Genomic DNA, 17,552 nt, shown 5'->3' with positions numbered 1-17,552 from the left:
GAGAAGAAGATCAATCGTTTCTGTCACAGTTTTGAATGAATTTTGACCATATTCCACCATAAGCCAAATAATAAAGCCGTTTTGATTTTCACTTGTTAAACTTGGAAAGCTGAATATCGATATGGATCAGTACGATGATGTTTCGTGTTCAAATTCCCATTTCTCTATAAGCTAAAATAAACATAACTTTAATATCTGCGACTTTAAAGTTTCTTTACTACCGCTTTCCCTCAAAGCAACAGACTTACCACCGCACCTCCTGCGGAGTGAACTAATACAGACATCCCCTCCCGGAGATTGGCCACTTCAAACAGCATCATGTAGGCAGTCACAAAGTTCATAGAGAAGGCAGCCGCCTCTGAGAATGTCATGTTGTCTGGGATCTTATACACAAAATCCAACGGTGTGCACACCACCTCTGCCCAAGCATTGTAGTTTACAAAAGCCATCACTCTGTCTCCTATCTGAAAGGAGGAAAAACATGTTCTTAAAGGAATAGTTCTCCCAAAACGAAAATTAGCTGAAAATGTACTCACCCTCAGGCCAACAGATTTGGAGAAATTTAGCATTACATCACTTACTCACCAATGGGTCCTCTGCAGTGAATGGGTGCCGTCAGAATGAGAGTCCAAACAGCTGATAAAAACATTACAATAATCCATCACGACTCCAGCCCATCAATTATCATCTTGTGAAATGAAAAGCAGTGTGTTTGTAACAAACCAATCCATCATTAAAACATTTTTATCTCCAAACCATTGCTTCCAGCTAAAATACAAATCCTTTATCCATTATATTGCTTTCTCCAGTGAAAAGGTTGTCTCGTCTGATGAGTCAGGATAGAAATATGCACAGATCAAGCACGGTTTATAAGCAGAAATAGTTCAAACCGTTCTAAACAGATATGTTGGTGGATTTTGATGTGAGAGGACAACAGGGGATGGACTTTTTCACTGGAGGAAGCGTTATTATGGATTACGGCTTCAATCATTTTGGCCAGAAGCAATTGTTTATAGTTAAAACGATGGATTTGTTTCTAACAAACACAGAGCTTTCTGCTTCACAAGATGTTAACTGATGGACTGTAGTGGTGTGAATCACTTGTGGATTATTATGTTTTTAGCAGCAGTTTGGACTCTGACGGCACCCATTCGCTGCAATAGATCTCCTGGTGAGCAAGTCACCCAAATCTGTTCCAATGAAGAAACTCACCTAGATATTAGATGGCCAGAGGGTGTGTAAATTTTCATTTATGGGTCAACTATTCCTTCAAACTCTATAGAGCAAACTCTATTATAATTATCAATACCAGACTGAAATCAGATGCATATAAAACCAGGACCTTTTTCTTTCTTTCAATTAAAAAAATAAGCATTTTTTTTTAATGAAAGGTTAGAAAAGTACTAAAAGCAATACATTACTAAATAAGCGTACAACCAACATATCAGCACTGAAAACATTTCTGCACATACCTCGAAGCCTTTGGTGTTTTCTCCAACACTCTCTACAATCCCAGAACACTCAAATCCAGGCACAAGAGGCGTTTTAGGAGGATTATCAATATTTCCTTGACGCACCATTAGATCAAGAAAGTTCAGTCCACTGTAAAATTAAATCTTGATGTCAAGATAACGTAGTACTTAATTCTAGTTAATTTTAATCATTAATGTAATAAAGTATTCTGAACTCCTACATTTATCAGGTTCACCATACACAACAATTTCATAGTTATAACGTTACATATTTTATATTTTACAGTTCCACAATATTGCACCAAAGTTTAAATGTCCCAAGAGCAGTCAAGCACACCAAGAATCAACTACATGAGGCTCTGCTCGCGAATACATTTCTAAATGTGACACAAAACTGTTAAAATAATGTTTTGTTTATATAATGTAACAACCCAGCGTACACATTCAAAACCTTGTACAGCATATGGTTAGAAATCCCTGCAGTGTATGTTGATCTCTCTGCTGATTTTTTTTCTGATGATTTACTTCCAAAAACCACCAACATTCATGTCATTAAAAATTTAAATCCTAAATAACATTACTAATATGGATATTAGATGAAAGCACTTGTTCTTCTTGCTGCAACATGTTGCTGCTGCTGGCAGTCTGCGAAGTCTCAGATGCGCCACACCACAGTCATTACGCATGTTGGAAAAATAATTAAATGACTATTTTAGCTGATATATTTACCATGCTTTCACGCGAATTTTGACTTCTCCTTCTTGAGGCTCTGGCATTGGTTTCTTGGTGACTTTGAGTTTGTTGCCCAAAGCCCGTGAGCAGCACAGCCCGCATTTCTTTTGAATCTACAACCGCAGAAACGGGATTGTCCGGCTCCTTCTGGTCTATCATCTGCTCGGTCTCAGCAGCAATCTCAGTCCCTTCCTTTGCCATGTCTGAAGATGATGTGAACAGCACAACGGTCTGCCGAAGCGCTCCCGGAGACTGCGCTCTCTTTTCTGCTGCACCATGCACTAGTGATGTTCGAATCGTGAACGAATCGTTCTTTCGAACCGTTCATTGGAACCGATTCGCACAACATTTGCAAATCACTGGACTGTTGAGGAGATTATTGGACAATGCATGAGACTTTTTCGAAAATGATGTGCTACACAGTATAAGGAAATATTTTTGCACCTCCAAAAAAAAAAAAAAAAATTTTTTTAAAAGCGGCTCAAGTGAGACGGTTCAGTGAAACTAAAGATACTGTATACATTTTAATCGCAAGTACAATTATAAACAGGAATATTTAACTAAATATTTACGTCGGTACTAAGAACTACGCCGAGATTTAGACTTCTGGCATATCGATTTAAACATCTAGATTCACTGAAATTAACTGTCCGAACGAGCCGATTCACTAAAATGAATCTAATTGAATGCTTCTCATCGGAAAGCAGAACATCATTGTCACATACGGTATCCAAATAAGCTACAGTAACGTACAACTAGTAATAGCCTACAAAGTAAATAAATAAATAAGAAGAAGGAGGACCCTCCTCATTATCATTGTACCTGTATTATATTGACTATACAATTGAAAATACCACAAGGGAAATGTTTTTGTTACAAACCACAAAAACGACATCTAGTGGTGAAAATGGTCCATGCTAGTCATTCAAAAAAAAATATAAGCATCAAAGAAATTACATAATAAATAAAAATAATAAAATAATTTGGTATGCTTGACCTATAATACAATCAATCTTCTGCCACACAAGGGAAAAGGATGTGACGTAATTTAATGGATCAACAGACCTAACAACAGAACAGACACAAATCATAAAACTGACAAATCTACTTCAAGTGTAATTGTAGACAAACAATGGGATCGATAAACTACTGAACAATGACTGAAGATTCAAACCATCCACATGCCTTGCACACTCATTTACATTTTTCTTTCACACTCTCATTTACAGCAAAAACAACATGACAGTCTTTTATTTTGTGCGTACTACAGCATTTGTGAACCATATCTAACTGTACATCTTTATTCATAACATCTGTAAAGTATTTATCTGCCACTGTTATAACTCTGCATAATTTACTTTAAAAAGAGAGACAGACTGAGAGGCGGAGGCGTGTGATATAATATTGTAGTGAGACAGCAGACTGACGTGATGTGAGAACGACGCCGAGCCGTTCCTACTTACTAGGAACATCAGTGAATATGCGTAGACCGTGCATGGCTTTAATCTCATCTTTAAGAGCCTGTTGAACAACAAAACACAGATTATGATTTACACTGAATACTATTTTAATGACATGTATTGTGATCTCATAACTAATAAAATAACTACAGTAATGAATTAGTCCGACCAATAATAAGATGAGACCAGTGGCCTGTTACACAAAGCTGGTTGAACAAACACAGCCGAGGCTTAGAGTTGACAAAACCAAACAAATCCAATCCAGGTTAGATCTGGTTCAGTGGGTTCTCACAGAGTTTATGCAATTCGCTTCTCTGCTGAAGGTTAAGAGTTATTGTTATGAAAAATGTCCAAGAAAAAAAAACAAACAAACACTGTTGCTGGCATGAAAGAAGGCTATTTCGTCTCTAAAATTCTTTCACTGTGAAGTGCTTTCGTTTTTAGCAAGAGATACCGGGGGAGTAGCTTTACTCTATCAGATCGTTTTGGTTTGCGATCTCTTACCCAGAAGTGAACCTATAATTCTGGATAGGATAGTTGTGTTGTGCAGGTTAACATAGTGAAGAACCCCGCTAAGAACCAATCCATTGTTAAGAGCCTGAAAAAACAGACTTTGCTCAAACTTACACGGGTAGCCACTGAAACCGTTTTGTGTAAAAAGCCACAGTTCTGCACATATTAAAAAAAACAGACAAACAAGACTATTATTAATGCATCCTGTTTGGATAGCTGGGATGAAAAGAAAAGGAAAGAGGAGAGGAAACTGCTGTTTCTCAAATACTCTGTCCCGGGCCGTATGTTGACTATTTTCATTGATGGTAGGGCAGAAAAGGGGAACTACGAAGCCATATTTTGGAACACTCGCGTAATAAAACCTGTATGACTTTCTTCTGCCGAGCACAAAAGATGATTGGGGTCACAAACAAACATCAGACCCCACTGACTTTCAATGTATGGACAAAACAACAACAACAAGACAAGACATCTTTCAAAACTATTCTTTTGTGTTGTGCAGAATTATGTCATGGACTCTCCCTTTAACTTCATTTTTACTCAACTGTTGTATAAAAACCACTCACAGTCTTGCTTCAATACTAAGCTTGCTCGAGTGATATTAAAAATAAATTAAAGCATTTTCAATCCTTATTATGCACACAGCTTTCAGGACCTCGCACTATGTTTAATGTCTTTCAAAAACAATGCACGTGACCATTTAAATAAAAATAATATAGCCCTAACAGAGCTAATAGAACTGTTTACTGCATAATAATAGAACTGGTATGACTTTTACCTGATTGACTAACTGGTGCTGCTGTACTGTTCTCTTTCCTCGAAATTCATCGGACTCGATGTGTATTTCGTACATTGCACCACAGCCTCCTGAAATGAACCCAAAGACATTACAGCACATTTCCTGGCGGTTTAAACACAATTCAGATCTGAAGCTTCGTTCGAAGGCAGGACTGACCTGATATATCCACAACCTTGAGCGATGAAGCGCGAGGAAACTTCTCCTGCAACACTCGCTTGAGTCGCGTCTCTCCGTCGGTCAGACTGGACGCAGAACGCGCAATCAGACTTCTACACAACACTTGAGGCTAAACACACAAATGTAACGATCATTTTACAATATGATATTATGCCCGCCTGGTATCTGATGAGGTGACAGTGCAGCTTTATGCTGTGCGTGGGTCACAAACGACTCTGTCGCAGTAACGCATGCACCATGTCATTTTGAGCAAAAGCAAACAAAATACACGCGTTAAAATAGAGAAAGACCAGATTCAAGTATTTACGTTGCATCTGATGGTTCTGAGCGCAGACATTTTGGCGTCGAGGCAGTTCGTCAGTTCATGTAAGTATAATTAAAATATTAAGCCGAAAATAGACTTGTCATGTCCTGTTCAATTCCAGCGCTTGTCTCGTGAATATGTCGTCACCACCTTCAGGGACACTTTCATGGCGCCCCCTGCTGATCAAACTATTAATCTATATTATTTATCCCACGTCCCAGTGTTCATACTGTCCATCCTGCATGGCACGTTAGATTAAAATAAATGCGTCCCAAAGCGTAGTAGGTTGAAAAGAGTATACCAGAAGTCCCCGGATGGTCTACTATTTCAGGTCGATTTTTGAAGTGTGGATCCGTGCACACTTTAATGGCTAATATTGCTCACAATCCATTGCGCTTCGGCGAAGGATTCGGTTCAGAACTACAAACACGAATAAAAAGCGTTAAAAACTACAGACATGGCGGATTTAGATAAAGGGGTTTGTTATTAATAATCAAAATTTAACCTGGTAAAAATATTTATTTAATGTTATCTGTGTTATATTTCATTGTAGAGCATGTTAACTGTGACAAGATGATTGACAGGCCAGTTTACAGTGACAGGGCGCGTGAAATTAGAGCGGTCCATTAAAGACGCAGTTGTTTGACGTGATAGTAAGTCCCACAGCTTGCCTACTCTTCTGCTACACACTCAAAAGTGTACTTTTTCTTCACCAAAAGAGTACATACTTTAAGGGCGTAGTATAAGTAGGCACTTTGGGACGCAGCACTAGTCAAAATGACTCGTAAAGGTTTTGAATCGTCCTATTGATTCGAATCTATTCATACCGGCTCATTCAGGAAGGTGATCAGATTTCATAGCACATTTCCTATTTCAGTGGTGAAAATGTTATTTGAAATATAATATAAATATATAAAAAATAATAGGCCAAAAACTGTCTGTTTCAGATTCCACAAAAGATTTTCTTTAATGTTCAACAGAAACAGCTTTGGAAAATCTTGGGGATGAGTAAATGATGTGAGAATTTTCTCTAAAATCTCACTTATTATCTAAGTATTAAATAATTGGGGTAGAACTTTTTTTATGTTTTGTTTTTAGTTTATCTTTGTTGCGGGTCATATACTATTAATAGAATGAATAATTATGTTTATTGGTCATCCCATGAATAATGAGAAGGCATATCAAAACCGTATTACAATCTGACAAAATCTTAAAACATCACAAAATGAAAACAGGAATTTCATGTGAGGACATGTTTTTTTTTTCTCCATTTCCAGATTTCATAACATATTCAAGTTTGTATACCTGTGTTATTTCATAGCTACAACCATGCTATTATTATAAAATGTTTAAAACAGTAATAAGTAGGTGAGTTCAAACTTTTGACTAGTTGCATACATAATTCATTAACAAAATGAAGCTGGGTCTCCCAGTCTATAATTACTCTGTGTGTGTGTGTGTGTGTGGTGTTATTTCTAGCTCAATAACAGATGACTTGAAGGCAACAATAAAGCACAGTTGCACTGTACCAAAAGGGTGTAGCCTTCTTGTATTTAACACACAGTATTTTGAATGCAGTTCCACACAGTTCAAACACTGGATACAACCATAATGACAGAAATATCTTCACTTTATGATTTCTCTGCGCAAGCAAAAAAGACAAAACAGTTCTCATTTCTGTTTGATATTACAAATAATGACCTTTCAAACAGTACATTTTATACATGCATACATTTTTTCCAAACAAGAAAACGAAACCTGTAGAAATGTGTTCATGGTCCAGAGGGTGTCCGTATTTTTTTCCCCGCACACCACTGTATAGTCAATCACAAAACATGACTTCAATGTGACATACAAGGTCTTTGACAACTTTGTAACCGGATTAATCAAAATACCAACATTTACAAGAGATTCTTCATCTCTGTCATTATGCCTGTATAGTTGGCATACATTAAAGCTCTAACTACTGTCGGGTATGAAGTAGCCATGCATGTCCATGTGGAAATCAACATCTATACATGCCCGGGCAACCTCTTTGAAAGACTTGCCATCAAGCACCAGTAGAAAGCCACCCTGCGCAGGTTTGGCATTTATGATACATGTCAGGACTACACCTAAAAAAAAAAAAAAAAAAAAAAAAAAAAAAAAGAAAAAGAGACCGCAAACAGCTTAGTGTTAAGAAATTAAAAATCACTTAAAATGAAAGCTTAAAATGAAAATTAAATGCCATTTAATTCAATTGACATTTTTCCCTAAGAACGTAATCCAGTTGAATGTGATTGATTTGGTCAGTAGCACAAACCTCACACAAATTATTATTATGAAGACAGTAACTAACCATCATCTTCATCAACTGCATCTGGCCTGGGAATGAAAACCGGCTCCGAGGCAAAACCGTCTCCTCCAGACCACTCAATCTTCTGCTTTGTCTCAGCATCAAACTTGACAATCTGTTTGATTTTTATGGAATACATTTACTGACAAAATATTTGGAATTTTGTGAAGTTCATAAATGTACTGTAAAAATTAAAATGGGCAATACCTTTGTGGCCACTGGGGATATGTCCACACAACACATGTATGAAAATCTGTACTTCTTTCCATTGAAATTGTAATTAATTCTTGGAAGTTCCACACCTACATGAAATACATCAGTTTAGAGGTTAAGAGAGCTGGAGTATTAAAATAAAATAAAAAATAAAAAAAACTCACCAGCCACTTTTAGCTACAATACAACTGTTCAACATCCGTTAACACAAATATCTAATAAGCCAATCACAGGGCTGCCAGTCAATACATTCAGGTACTGTATGTAGAGGTGGTGTAGTCAAGGTGATCTACTTAAGTTCAAAGTGAGCATCAGAATGGTGAAGAAAGGCGATTTAAGTGACTTTCAACATTGCATGGTTAGTGGCAGACCTGCTTGTCTGCGCATTTCAGAAACTGCTGATCTACTGGGATTTTCACGCACAACCATCTCTTTACAGAGAATTGTCCGAAACAGAAAATATGCAGCCAGCGGCAGTTCTGTGGGCGAAAATGCTTGTTGATGCCAGAGGTCAGGGAATAATGGCCAGACTGGCTTGAGCTGATAGAAAGGCAACAGTAACTCCGACAACCACATCTCTGAACACACAACACGTCAAACCTTGAAGCAGATGAGCAATAGCAGAAGACCACACTCGGTGCCACTCCTGTCAGCTAAGAACAGGAAACTGAAGCTACAATTTGCATGGGCTCACCAAAATTGGACAACAGAAGATTGGAAAAAGATTGCCTGGTCTGATGAGTGCAGTAAACTGTAAAACGGTTTGAATTACAAACTAGTGGGTTTATGATTATGATGAAAAACACGACACACATCCAGAGTGGACTCGAGTCCCCCAGTGTCATTAGCTTACCATCACAGAGAACCTCGCCCTGACACAGAACTTTCCCCTCTTTCTCCTTCACAGCACTTGCTGTCGTGTATTTAAGTTTGACCAGATCTTCACCCGTCTCACCCTGGGTAAGAAAAGAAAACGCATCTAAATCAGTTTATGGTCTATAGTCAAAGGGTCTGAATAGAGCATAATAAAGCAGATTTCCACTGATGGAAATACCAGTGTTTGCACAGTAGCCAAAGGTTCAAATTTTTAAAACAAATCAAACCAGAAAAGTTTAGCAAATATGAATACGGTGAACAACATAACATACCATGTCGCTAAGGGGCAACACAAATCTTTTGCACTTTGGCTTGCAGTACATAGTATTTGCTCCCATCTGCTCCTTCAGCTTGTCCAGGTAAAACATTTCATACAAGCTGTTGTCATCATAGCAGATCACATCAAAAACAACATGGCCATCATCTTCAAAGGCATTGACTTGATGGTAGACAGCCATAGCACCAGTGTAGAATTTGATCCCAACTTCCTTTTTTGTCTTTCGGTCAATAAGGTGAATCAGGGTCTGATGAGCATAAGTGATAAAAGAAGAGTTTAAATATGCAAAGTAAACCTTTACATTGTCCAGTTGACAGAAGCATGTCCAGGCGTGCACTCAAAGGTCTTAAAGAGTTCATTCTTACGCTGTCTTCAGGGTGGAATTTCATGCAGCTGGCCCAGCTGACCCTCCTCAGATAGGCTGTAGCCATTTTGAGGACATCCAGCTTTAAGGGCTGCTCGATAAAGACAAAGTAGTTGTCAGTCATGCCAAAGCTGTGGTAATAACTGGGCGTGAGGAGGGAACGGCAGGGCACAGTACACACGACCTCAGCACTTTTCAAAGGTGGAGACCCATCTGACCCACCTGATTAAACAAAACAATTGGTGAGGGTTAGTAGTTCTTAGCATGTCAGTGATGGGAGAAACTGAGCCTTTTTTTTTCCCAGAAGCAACTGTTTGAAATTAAAAATCCATCTTGATGACGCTTTACAAAACATTCCCTGATGGACTGGAATTGTGTCAATTACTTGTGGGTTTTTGTTTTTATCAGCTGTATGAACTCTCATTCTGACGGCACCCATTCACTGCAGAGGATCCACTGGTGAGCAAGTGATGTGATAAATCTAAATCTGTTCTGATGAAGAAACAAAGTCATCTACATCTTGGATGTCCTGAGGCTGAGTAAATTTTCAGCAAGTTTTCATTTTTGGGTGAACTATTCATTTAAGACCACTGAACAAACCAATTGCATGATTTCTTGATTTGAAAGTGTAATTTATTCTATATAATCTACAGAACATCAAATTCCATTAAATATTAAGTTTATAAAATAAGTGTTTTACTCATTTGTAGGGCTTTGTGTTTTATTGAAGGCTTTATCTACTTGTAGAAATGAACTACTACAATTTTTTTTAAACATACAAATGTGAAATGTAAAAAGGACTGCTTTATCTGAGATCATTTAAAAATCATATATTGTACATGCTCATGGGGTTCACTGAGATGACCCCTAGTGGTGAACCACAGAAATGGACATTTGACAAAAATCAATCCTTGTTTCCTGAAATCATGTGACTTTGGCTTGTGTGACTTTTGACTGGAGTTAGACATGAGTTCTGAACCACTGGTTCGAAACAAGAGATTCTCTGCTCCGGGTGTGTGTGAACTTGGATGGGTTAAATGCAGTGATGGACAGTAACGGAGTAGCTTTACTTCGTTACTGTACTTAAGTACATTTTTCAAGTATCTGTACTTTACTGGAGTAGTTTTATTTTAAGTAACTTTTACTTCACTACATTCCAAAGCATAAGATCGTACTTTTTACTTCACTACATTTCATAAAACATATCGTTACTCCTTATAATATATCACGTGCTCTGAGACGCAGAAGCGGGTTCTGATTCAAGAACGAACTGATCCGATTGAATAAACATTTTAAATCGGTTCGCAAATCGCACCAAACGATTCATTCACGAATTAGAATGATTCGATTGCAGCTGTTCTCGAGTCTACAACTCTCTGATTCAAATGAACCGTTAAGTGCGAGTCTCTAGTGAACTCAATTCACAACCGGGAGATCTTGTGAGCGCGCGCGACTGATGCTGCTAAAAGTTACTAATGTCGAATTTTGAGATTAATTATTGTAATTGAAAATCATATTTAGGTCAAAATTGTCAGTTGTTTGTGAACTAAGTCTTCTGTAAAGGGTGATCTATTTAAGCCCACTGAAATGCTTGAATGCAAACACATCAGCACCTGTGCCTTTTAGGTAAAAAAAAAAACAAAAAAACATTAAATTAACACAGATTAAATAAAATAACTAATGCACGTTCAAATTCCCGCTGCCATAACATTAACAGTTGTATTAAAATGTTACACGCATTTATCCCTATGTGACGTCTGTTTTTATATTGTTTATCAACAGTATAAACGTTTATATTGTTTGAATTAACCACCCAAGTAGACAGATATGAATGTTTATTCATAACCATACTGAAAATAAGTAAATATTGGTAGCTGATGCTAACTGTCTAGCTTGCTGGTGCTAAGTTGAGGTTATTTTTAAAAATAAAGTCCAAATATTTTTATTCAACCACCTAGATATATTATATCTGGGGGAAAAAGAAAGGCTGTGATGTTCAGAACATGGTAACTACAGTAATTATCAAAGTGGGAAGTGATCCCCTCTGGGAGTATTTGGCCAGGAGTGTTTTTACACCACAGACAAGGTTTGAGAAAATGTTCTTCCTAACTTCAGGCCTTATTCTCATGTCATTTATAACTGTGATGTTCTGCAAAACAACAAATTTTAAAACACTTTTTCTTACTGGTGAAAATCTGATGATCAAATGTGACCCTGGAGCACAAAAGCAGTCTTAAGTCTCTGGGGTATATTTGTAGCAATAACCAAAAATACATTGTATGTGTCAAAATGATTACTTTTTCTTTTATGGCAAAAATCTTTAGGATATTAAGTAAAGATCATGTTCCATGATGATATTTTCTAAATTTCCTACTGTAAATATATAAAAACTTATTTTTTGATTAGTAATATGCATTGCTAAGAATTCATTTATACAAGTTTAAAGGTGATTTTCTCAGTGTTTTGATTTTTTTGCACCCTCAGATTCCAGATTTTCCAATAGTTGTATCTCAGACAGATATCATCCTTTCCTAACAAACAAAACATCAATGGAAAGCTTATTTAATCAGCTATCGGATGATGCCTAAATCTCAATTTCAAAAAATTGACCCTTATGGTTTCGTGGTCCAGGGTCACAAATCTGTTTTCTCTCAGGTACATCGCAGTGTAAGCTTCACAGTGAACATTACTACATCACTCTTGTCAGCGTAGTCCATATCAACAAAAATATATCTTGACTCCATGTAGTGGTTATTTTGAGAAAATTCCAGGTATTTTGAGCAGCAGGATTATAAAAAAAAAAAAATTGTGCTAATATAAAATTAAGTAGCCAGCCTATATAAAATTGCAAAATAAATCTATCAGTACTAGAGTACTTTTGTACTTTCACTCGAGTAAAATTGAAAAAGGAGTACTTTTACTGGAGTATTATTTTATTATACGTATCTGTACTTTTACTCAAGTACTTGATTTGTGTACTTCGTCCACCACTGGTTAAATGCAGAGCACGAACTCTGAGTATAGGTCACCATACTTGTATGTCACGTCACTTTCACTTTTTCACTTTTATATAACAAGACACGCATATTACTATCAATGTGAAGAAGTGCAATGCACAACAAGACAAACAGAATCATGCACTCTAAAAAGAACCAACTCGCCAATTGGTAAGGTTGTGTCACTGCAAATATGGCTGCAGAGTGAACTTTCCTTCAAAGGGACTTTGATATAATGCTTAAAAGTGATGCATGTCATTTAGTGGCCACCAGTGGCTATAAACAGTATTGCAAAAATAAATTTTTAATTGCAAGTTGTCTCTGCAAAACTCAACAAAACAGTGCTAAGGTGTTGTGAGTGGCTGCCAGAGCATTGCTATGCTGTTACTAAGGTGTTCTCAGTAGTTTTTAGCACATTGTTATGCAGATGTTATAGTGTTCTGGGTGGTTGCTTACTGGTCCAAAATAAGCTTCTCTCAAATCTATGTAGTGTGCAAGCTGAGCTAAGTTTAATACTTGTGGTTATGGATTTGAACAAAACCATTAATATGAAAAATAGTAAGGTGCACCAGAAATTATACTTACTTCCTCCTGGAACCTTGAACAATGTGTATTTAGTTTTGCCTTTCTCTGCGATGCATGTTCCCATACTGTAGCTATTTCCCTCTTTATCATAATGCGTATGTGATGCCACAATATTTACAGGAAGGTATTTCAGGTAGTCCACTGAGCGAATAAAGCAACAATATTCTTTGAGAACATGTACACAAAAATGAAGAACATTTCAATTGTGACAACTCTCAGAATAGCTTTAGCGTGGATATGACAACATTCATTTGGTCTTGGCAGACTAGACCTGCTATGCAAGCTGCTGCTATATGGACTTTACTGCCAATAGATACACTGCTGTGAGCATGTAAGATATGCTGCTGCTGCTTGAATAGGCATAAATAAATCCCATAGCATATCTAGACAGGTGGTGCTCGGGAGGTGGAAGGTTTTAGAGGAACAAACACCAAACAAACACTGAAATATAGTGAATGATTTAATAACAAGCAAACTCAATAAATGAAGAATCAGCAGAGACCAATCAGTTTGTGCCATGTAGTAAATGTGGTTGCTAGCAGATTGCATGCAAGTGACATCTGTCTGCACCATCTTGAGTTTCATGACTGAACTAGATACTTTTACAAGTAACCTTTTTTTTTTTTACCTTGTCTTGAGTCTCTAAAGTCATGGGGTCAATTTTACGAATGTAATTGGTCTCAGATGTAGCATGGTAATCATTTCCATATTTTATTATGTTATTGGCACAGTTGTCAGTGAAGTCTGGTATGGTGTGGCTGAGGAAAGTGATCACTCTGAAAAGGGAGTTAAAGAACAATTTATTCACAATATGCTTGTTTTTTTTTTCTTCTTCCTGAATCAGCTGGATCAGAGAATAATGCTACTTACTTGGAGAATATATTTTTGCATGGGTCTGGGTACGCCATGGTCCCCATCTCTGACACCACTATTCTGTTGGCCTGCATGTTGGAGTTGTAGGTGTCACCTTGAAGATACTTGCTTCTGTAGGTCACCTCTCCTGAAAATTAAACAATCAATATGTTCATGTGGACCACTGAATTAACAAAACCCTCAGGACAGTAGAAACGTACATAAAAGCCAGAATAACAATAAAATAAATACCTTTTTTAATTGTGAAACTGTGCAGAAGTGCCATTCCATCAAACCAATGGTTGTATCTCGTCTCTCCCAAAGAGAAGAGGCCAGGTCCATTGCGTATAAGTGTGCCCTGCAGCCATTCAGGAATCAAGCCTGCAGAGATGATAAAACATGTTTAAACTATTTTAAGTGGTGCAGTTTGGTATAACTGACTGCTCATGTCCACTGCTCAGTCCAAACCATCTTCTATTAAGCTCACAGAACCCTTCACAAAGACAAAACAAAGAATAAAGATCTCCTCCACAAGCACTTAGCCAGAACCATAAAGACAACCCTTAAAAAGGAAAAAAAAAAAATTAAAAAAATAATAATAATAATAATAATAATAAATATTTAATATATTTTTCTTTTTTGCCATTTTGTCCTTTTCTGTATTTAAACTTCTGCTCTAGTTGTAAAACTATAAACCAAGTTTTAATTCTGTATCATGATTAAACTAATATGATAAATATGATATACCTCCTATTTTAAGTGACAATGAGTAAACGCATCTGCTTACTGAAAAAATGCAAGTGAAAAGTGCAGGGTTCGTATAGATTTTTAAACATGAAATTCAAGCAGTGACAGCTGATGCTTATAAAGTTACTTAATAAAAATTACTAATAGTAGATCATAGCTAATATAAATTGTATTTTCCCCATTTGTACAAGCAAAAGGAAGAATCTACTACTGCATTTCCATTGCTTGCCATAAAAGGAAAAGTAAGACTCACTCCCTATAGTCACTCTCTTAGCAGCTTTATTTGAAAACATCACAGCTATGTTCAGTAGTTTCTTGAGGGTTTTATTAATTTGGAGGAATACTGAATCTATTTTTGTGTGACTGAGACTATAAACATTGTTGCAGAAAGCAGTTTTTGTCTGGTGTCTATATTTAAGCAGCCTAACACACTTCTAATATGAGCATAATTAAAAAGGTTTTACCAACACCTTTTTTTTTTTTTTTTTTTTTTTTTAAGTCATCACTATAATTGTAATATTTGTCTGGTTTTATGTAATAAGTCATTTAATTCAAAGAGACTATGATATAAATGTAAAACAAATGTGGCTTAGGTGATCTGGACACCATGAGAATGACAGGACAGGTTTAGTATATGATAATGATGAGTGTTCTAGTATGGATTTTAACATACACACCAACCAATTTTAAATATTTGTCCTAAGTAAATGAGTTTAGATCATACCATCTCTAGGTTACTTTTAGGGTGACTGGGGAGAGTTGATTTTTCACATGTACACGATTTGTATCTGCTTACATTGCATCAATGCAATAAGACCCCTGTATAAGAATAAGACTCACACAAGGGATCTACAACTCTTTCTCTCTCTAAATCACACTAAGCATTCTAAAAAAAAAAAAAACAAAAAAAAAAAAAAAAAAAAAAAAAAAAAAAAAAACACACAAGCTTCTAAAGTAAGATATTCAAAATTCAAGCACATTTCAATCCTTAAAAACACAAACTTTCAAAACACTGTACAAACTGGAAGAAATCCAGTGAAGATACATAAAACATTTTAAAATTCTTATCTTAATTTTTCACATGGAGGCTATCAAAAAAAGAAAAAAAGAAAAAGATTTTATGACGTTGATTACGCTTATTGTTTTCAGTGGATGATAAATTAATCTCATTACTGGGTGTTATCAGGCATTCTCAACTAGTTGGTTCTAGTCAACTAGTAAACTCTTCTTTGTTCAAGCTTACTGGTGGGGATATTACAATAATTTCCAACTGTAAAGTTAAACTTATAATTCCTCTACTAAAAGAAATTTAGTTTAAATTCTGTAGGCTTCACATTGTACATAAAACAAACAGTGATCTGATAGGTAAAATTAGTTTAATAAAAAAAAAAAAATGCAATGTATAAAATATGCTTTAGAAGACTGCATTTGGATCTGTTTTGGTAAATTTTATTTACTTGTTAGTTGTCTGACATGGCTGGACAGAGGTGGGTATGAATATAAGAATATGAACTTATCGAATATGAATATGAATGTCCTATTATAATGTTTAGCCTCCTCCCAAGAGAAATACAATAAAACACGGTGCAGTCCAAATTTGTTTCATGTCGCGCGAATAAACATTACGCATTTAGTCGCCTACTTATCAGCAAACGAACCGCAGTGATTCACTACAGGCGCGTAGTGGAATTTTCTCTTACCTTTTACTTCAACTTTGATGGGCTCCGGGTGTTCGTCCTTGTTTTTACTATAGTCGTACTGCATCGTTCTCGAAAGTTTTTCCACAGAAGTGTGACAATCAGCGTCCGAACACAAACTGTCTATAAAGCTTGAGGAAGCTGAAGACTCCGCCTCTCATTGCAGGACTGTGTTTACAACGTGCTTCTTATTCTTAGCCTCTCCTCATTACAGCCGTGGGCTCATGATTGTCCTCAAAATGTAAACAGGTGCAAATTATATGATAGAGATTACACGTGAGTAGGTCAATCTGGTCGTCTACTTGATTTAACTACACCATTAGCATAACGGTGATCTGAGATAAACATAAAAAAGAAAGGTCGACAGTCAGGTACGTGGTTTATTTTTGTAGTTGTGTTTGGTGTTGTGCTGTGTGTGGAGCCCGTTTTATTTTAGATAAATGCCATGAAGACAAAAAAAGTCTACTTTTACTCTACTGACTTGATCTCAGTAACCGTCCTATTATTAAAAATGTTGCTGCCTAAAAAATTAATGACTCCTAAATAACATATTTCCACAATTATTTTGGAAACTAAAAACATAAACTTGTAAAGTTAATCCATGCTGATAGACCTACTGTAGATGTCAATCTATATCCAAATGTCTGCTAACCTATAACTACCAGCACAACACGTTCAAATTCTTTTAATCCTAATAAATACTACAATAAAATTTATGTTTTCTATATTCAGCGAATAGTAAATTTCTATATTGTAGCATTCATTATGATTAAATGTTTGAAGAATTTGGCCTATATACACTTCTGGCAGTGGTGTAGTCTAGTTTTTTGTAGTGCGTATACCGTGAATATATATATATATATATATATATATATATATATATATATATATATTATATATATATATATATATATATATATATATATATATATATATATATATATATATATATAAATTTCCCCCTCCCAGCCTCATACTCACCACACTTACTAAATAGGACACTATGCTTACTTTTATTTTTAGGAGCACTTGTGCTGCTTATTAAAAAATAAATAAAAATTAGGAGCACAGAAATAAATTCAAGAGCACCTTCTGAACAATAACAAAAATTAGCCTTCTTATTTACAAAGTAATATTGGACTCTTTAAAGTGA

The 17,552-nt window shown here is 36.1% G+C and overlaps 3 protein-coding genes across 3 annotated transcripts in view; all 3 read right to left on the bottom strand.

The window, feature by feature from the left end:
• The window catches only part of LOC109107541 (synaptic vesicle membrane protein VAT-1 homolog-like), a 33,394-nt gene extending 30,746 nt beyond the window's left edge, over nucleotides 1–2,648 (bottom strand). The window contains 4 exon segments of the mRNA XM_042761039.1: nucleotides 249–464; nucleotides 1,473–1,602; nucleotides 2,202–2,276; nucleotides 2,278–2,648. Of these exon segments, the coding sequence (XP_042616973.1) occupies nucleotides 249–464; nucleotides 1,473–1,602; nucleotides 2,202–2,276; nucleotides 2,278–2,405 (549 nt within the window). The 5' untranslated portion in view covers nucleotides 2,406–2,648.
• A 587-nt stretch (nucleotides 2,649–3,235) lies between these two features.
• Nucleotides 3,236–5,699, bottom strand: LOC109107007 (bolA-like protein 3). The gene is made up of 4 exons (XM_019120276.2): nucleotides 5,461–5,699; nucleotides 5,133–5,262; nucleotides 4,956–5,044; nucleotides 3,236–3,725 (listed from the first exon to the last, which is right to left on the bottom strand). The coding sequence occupies exons 1-4, from the start codon at nucleotides 5,488–5,490 to the stop codon at nucleotides 3,660–3,662; spliced, it is 315 nt and encodes a 104-aa protein (XP_018975821.1). The 5' UTR covers nucleotides 5,491–5,699; the 3' UTR covers nucleotides 3,236–3,659.
• Nucleotides 5,700–6,643: 944 nt separating this feature from the next.
• LOC109107540 (beta,beta-carotene 15,15'-dioxygenase-like) lies at nucleotides 6,644–16,552 on the bottom strand. The gene is made up of 11 exons (XM_042761037.1): nucleotides 16,403–16,552; nucleotides 14,208–14,336; nucleotides 13,974–14,103; nucleotides 13,732–13,879; nucleotides 13,104–13,245; nucleotides 9,524–9,744; nucleotides 9,154–9,405; nucleotides 8,859–8,961; nucleotides 8,000–8,094; nucleotides 7,796–7,907; nucleotides 6,644–7,571 (listed from the first exon to the last, which is right to left on the bottom strand). The coding sequence occupies exons 1-11, from the start codon at nucleotides 16,464–16,466 to the stop codon at nucleotides 7,417–7,419; spliced, it is 1,551 nt and encodes a 516-aa protein (XP_042616971.1). The 5' UTR covers nucleotides 16,467–16,552; the 3' UTR covers nucleotides 6,644–7,416.
• Nucleotides 16,553–17,552: the final 1,000 nt, after the last annotated feature.

Source organism: Cyprinus carpio, chromosome A7 (genome assembly GCF_018340385.1).
Source record: "Cyprinus carpio isolate SPL01 chromosome A7, ASM1834038v1, whole genome shotgun sequence".
Taxonomy (NCBI): domain Eukaryota; kingdom Metazoa; phylum Chordata; class Actinopteri; order Cypriniformes; family Cyprinidae; genus Cyprinus; species Cyprinus carpio.
This window is presented reverse-complemented; position numbering and strand designations above follow the sequence as displayed.

What these genes read in the sequence shown, in the direction of transcription:
- LOC109107007 (XM_019120276.2), bottom strand. Translation starts at nt 5,490, where the DNA reads ATGTCTGCGCTCAGAACCATCAGATGCAAC. An exon ending in TCAGAACCATCAGATGCAAC is followed by an intron (nt 5,263 to 5,460) that starts GTAAATACTTGA and finishes TTGTGTGTTTAG; the next exon opens with CCTCAAGTGTTGTGTAGAAG. An exon ending in CAAGGTTGTGGATATATCAG is followed by an intron (nt 5,045 to 5,132) that starts GTCAGTCCTGCC and finishes GGTTCATTTCAG; the next exon opens with GAGGCTGTGGTGCAATGTAC.
- LOC109107540 (XM_042761037.1), bottom strand. Translation starts at nt 16,466, where the DNA reads ATGCAGTACGACTATAGTAAAAACAAGGACGAACACCCGGAGCCCATC. An exon ending in TGCAAAAATATATTCTCCAA is followed by an intron (nt 13,880 to 13,973) that starts GTAAGTAGCATT and finishes CTCCCTTTTCAG; the next exon opens with AGTGATCACTTTCCTCAGCC. An exon ending in GGGCGAGGTTCTCTGTGATG is followed by an intron (nt 8,095 to 8,858) that starts GTAAGCTAATGA and finishes TATTTCATGTAG; the next exon opens with GTGTGGAACTTCCAAGAATT.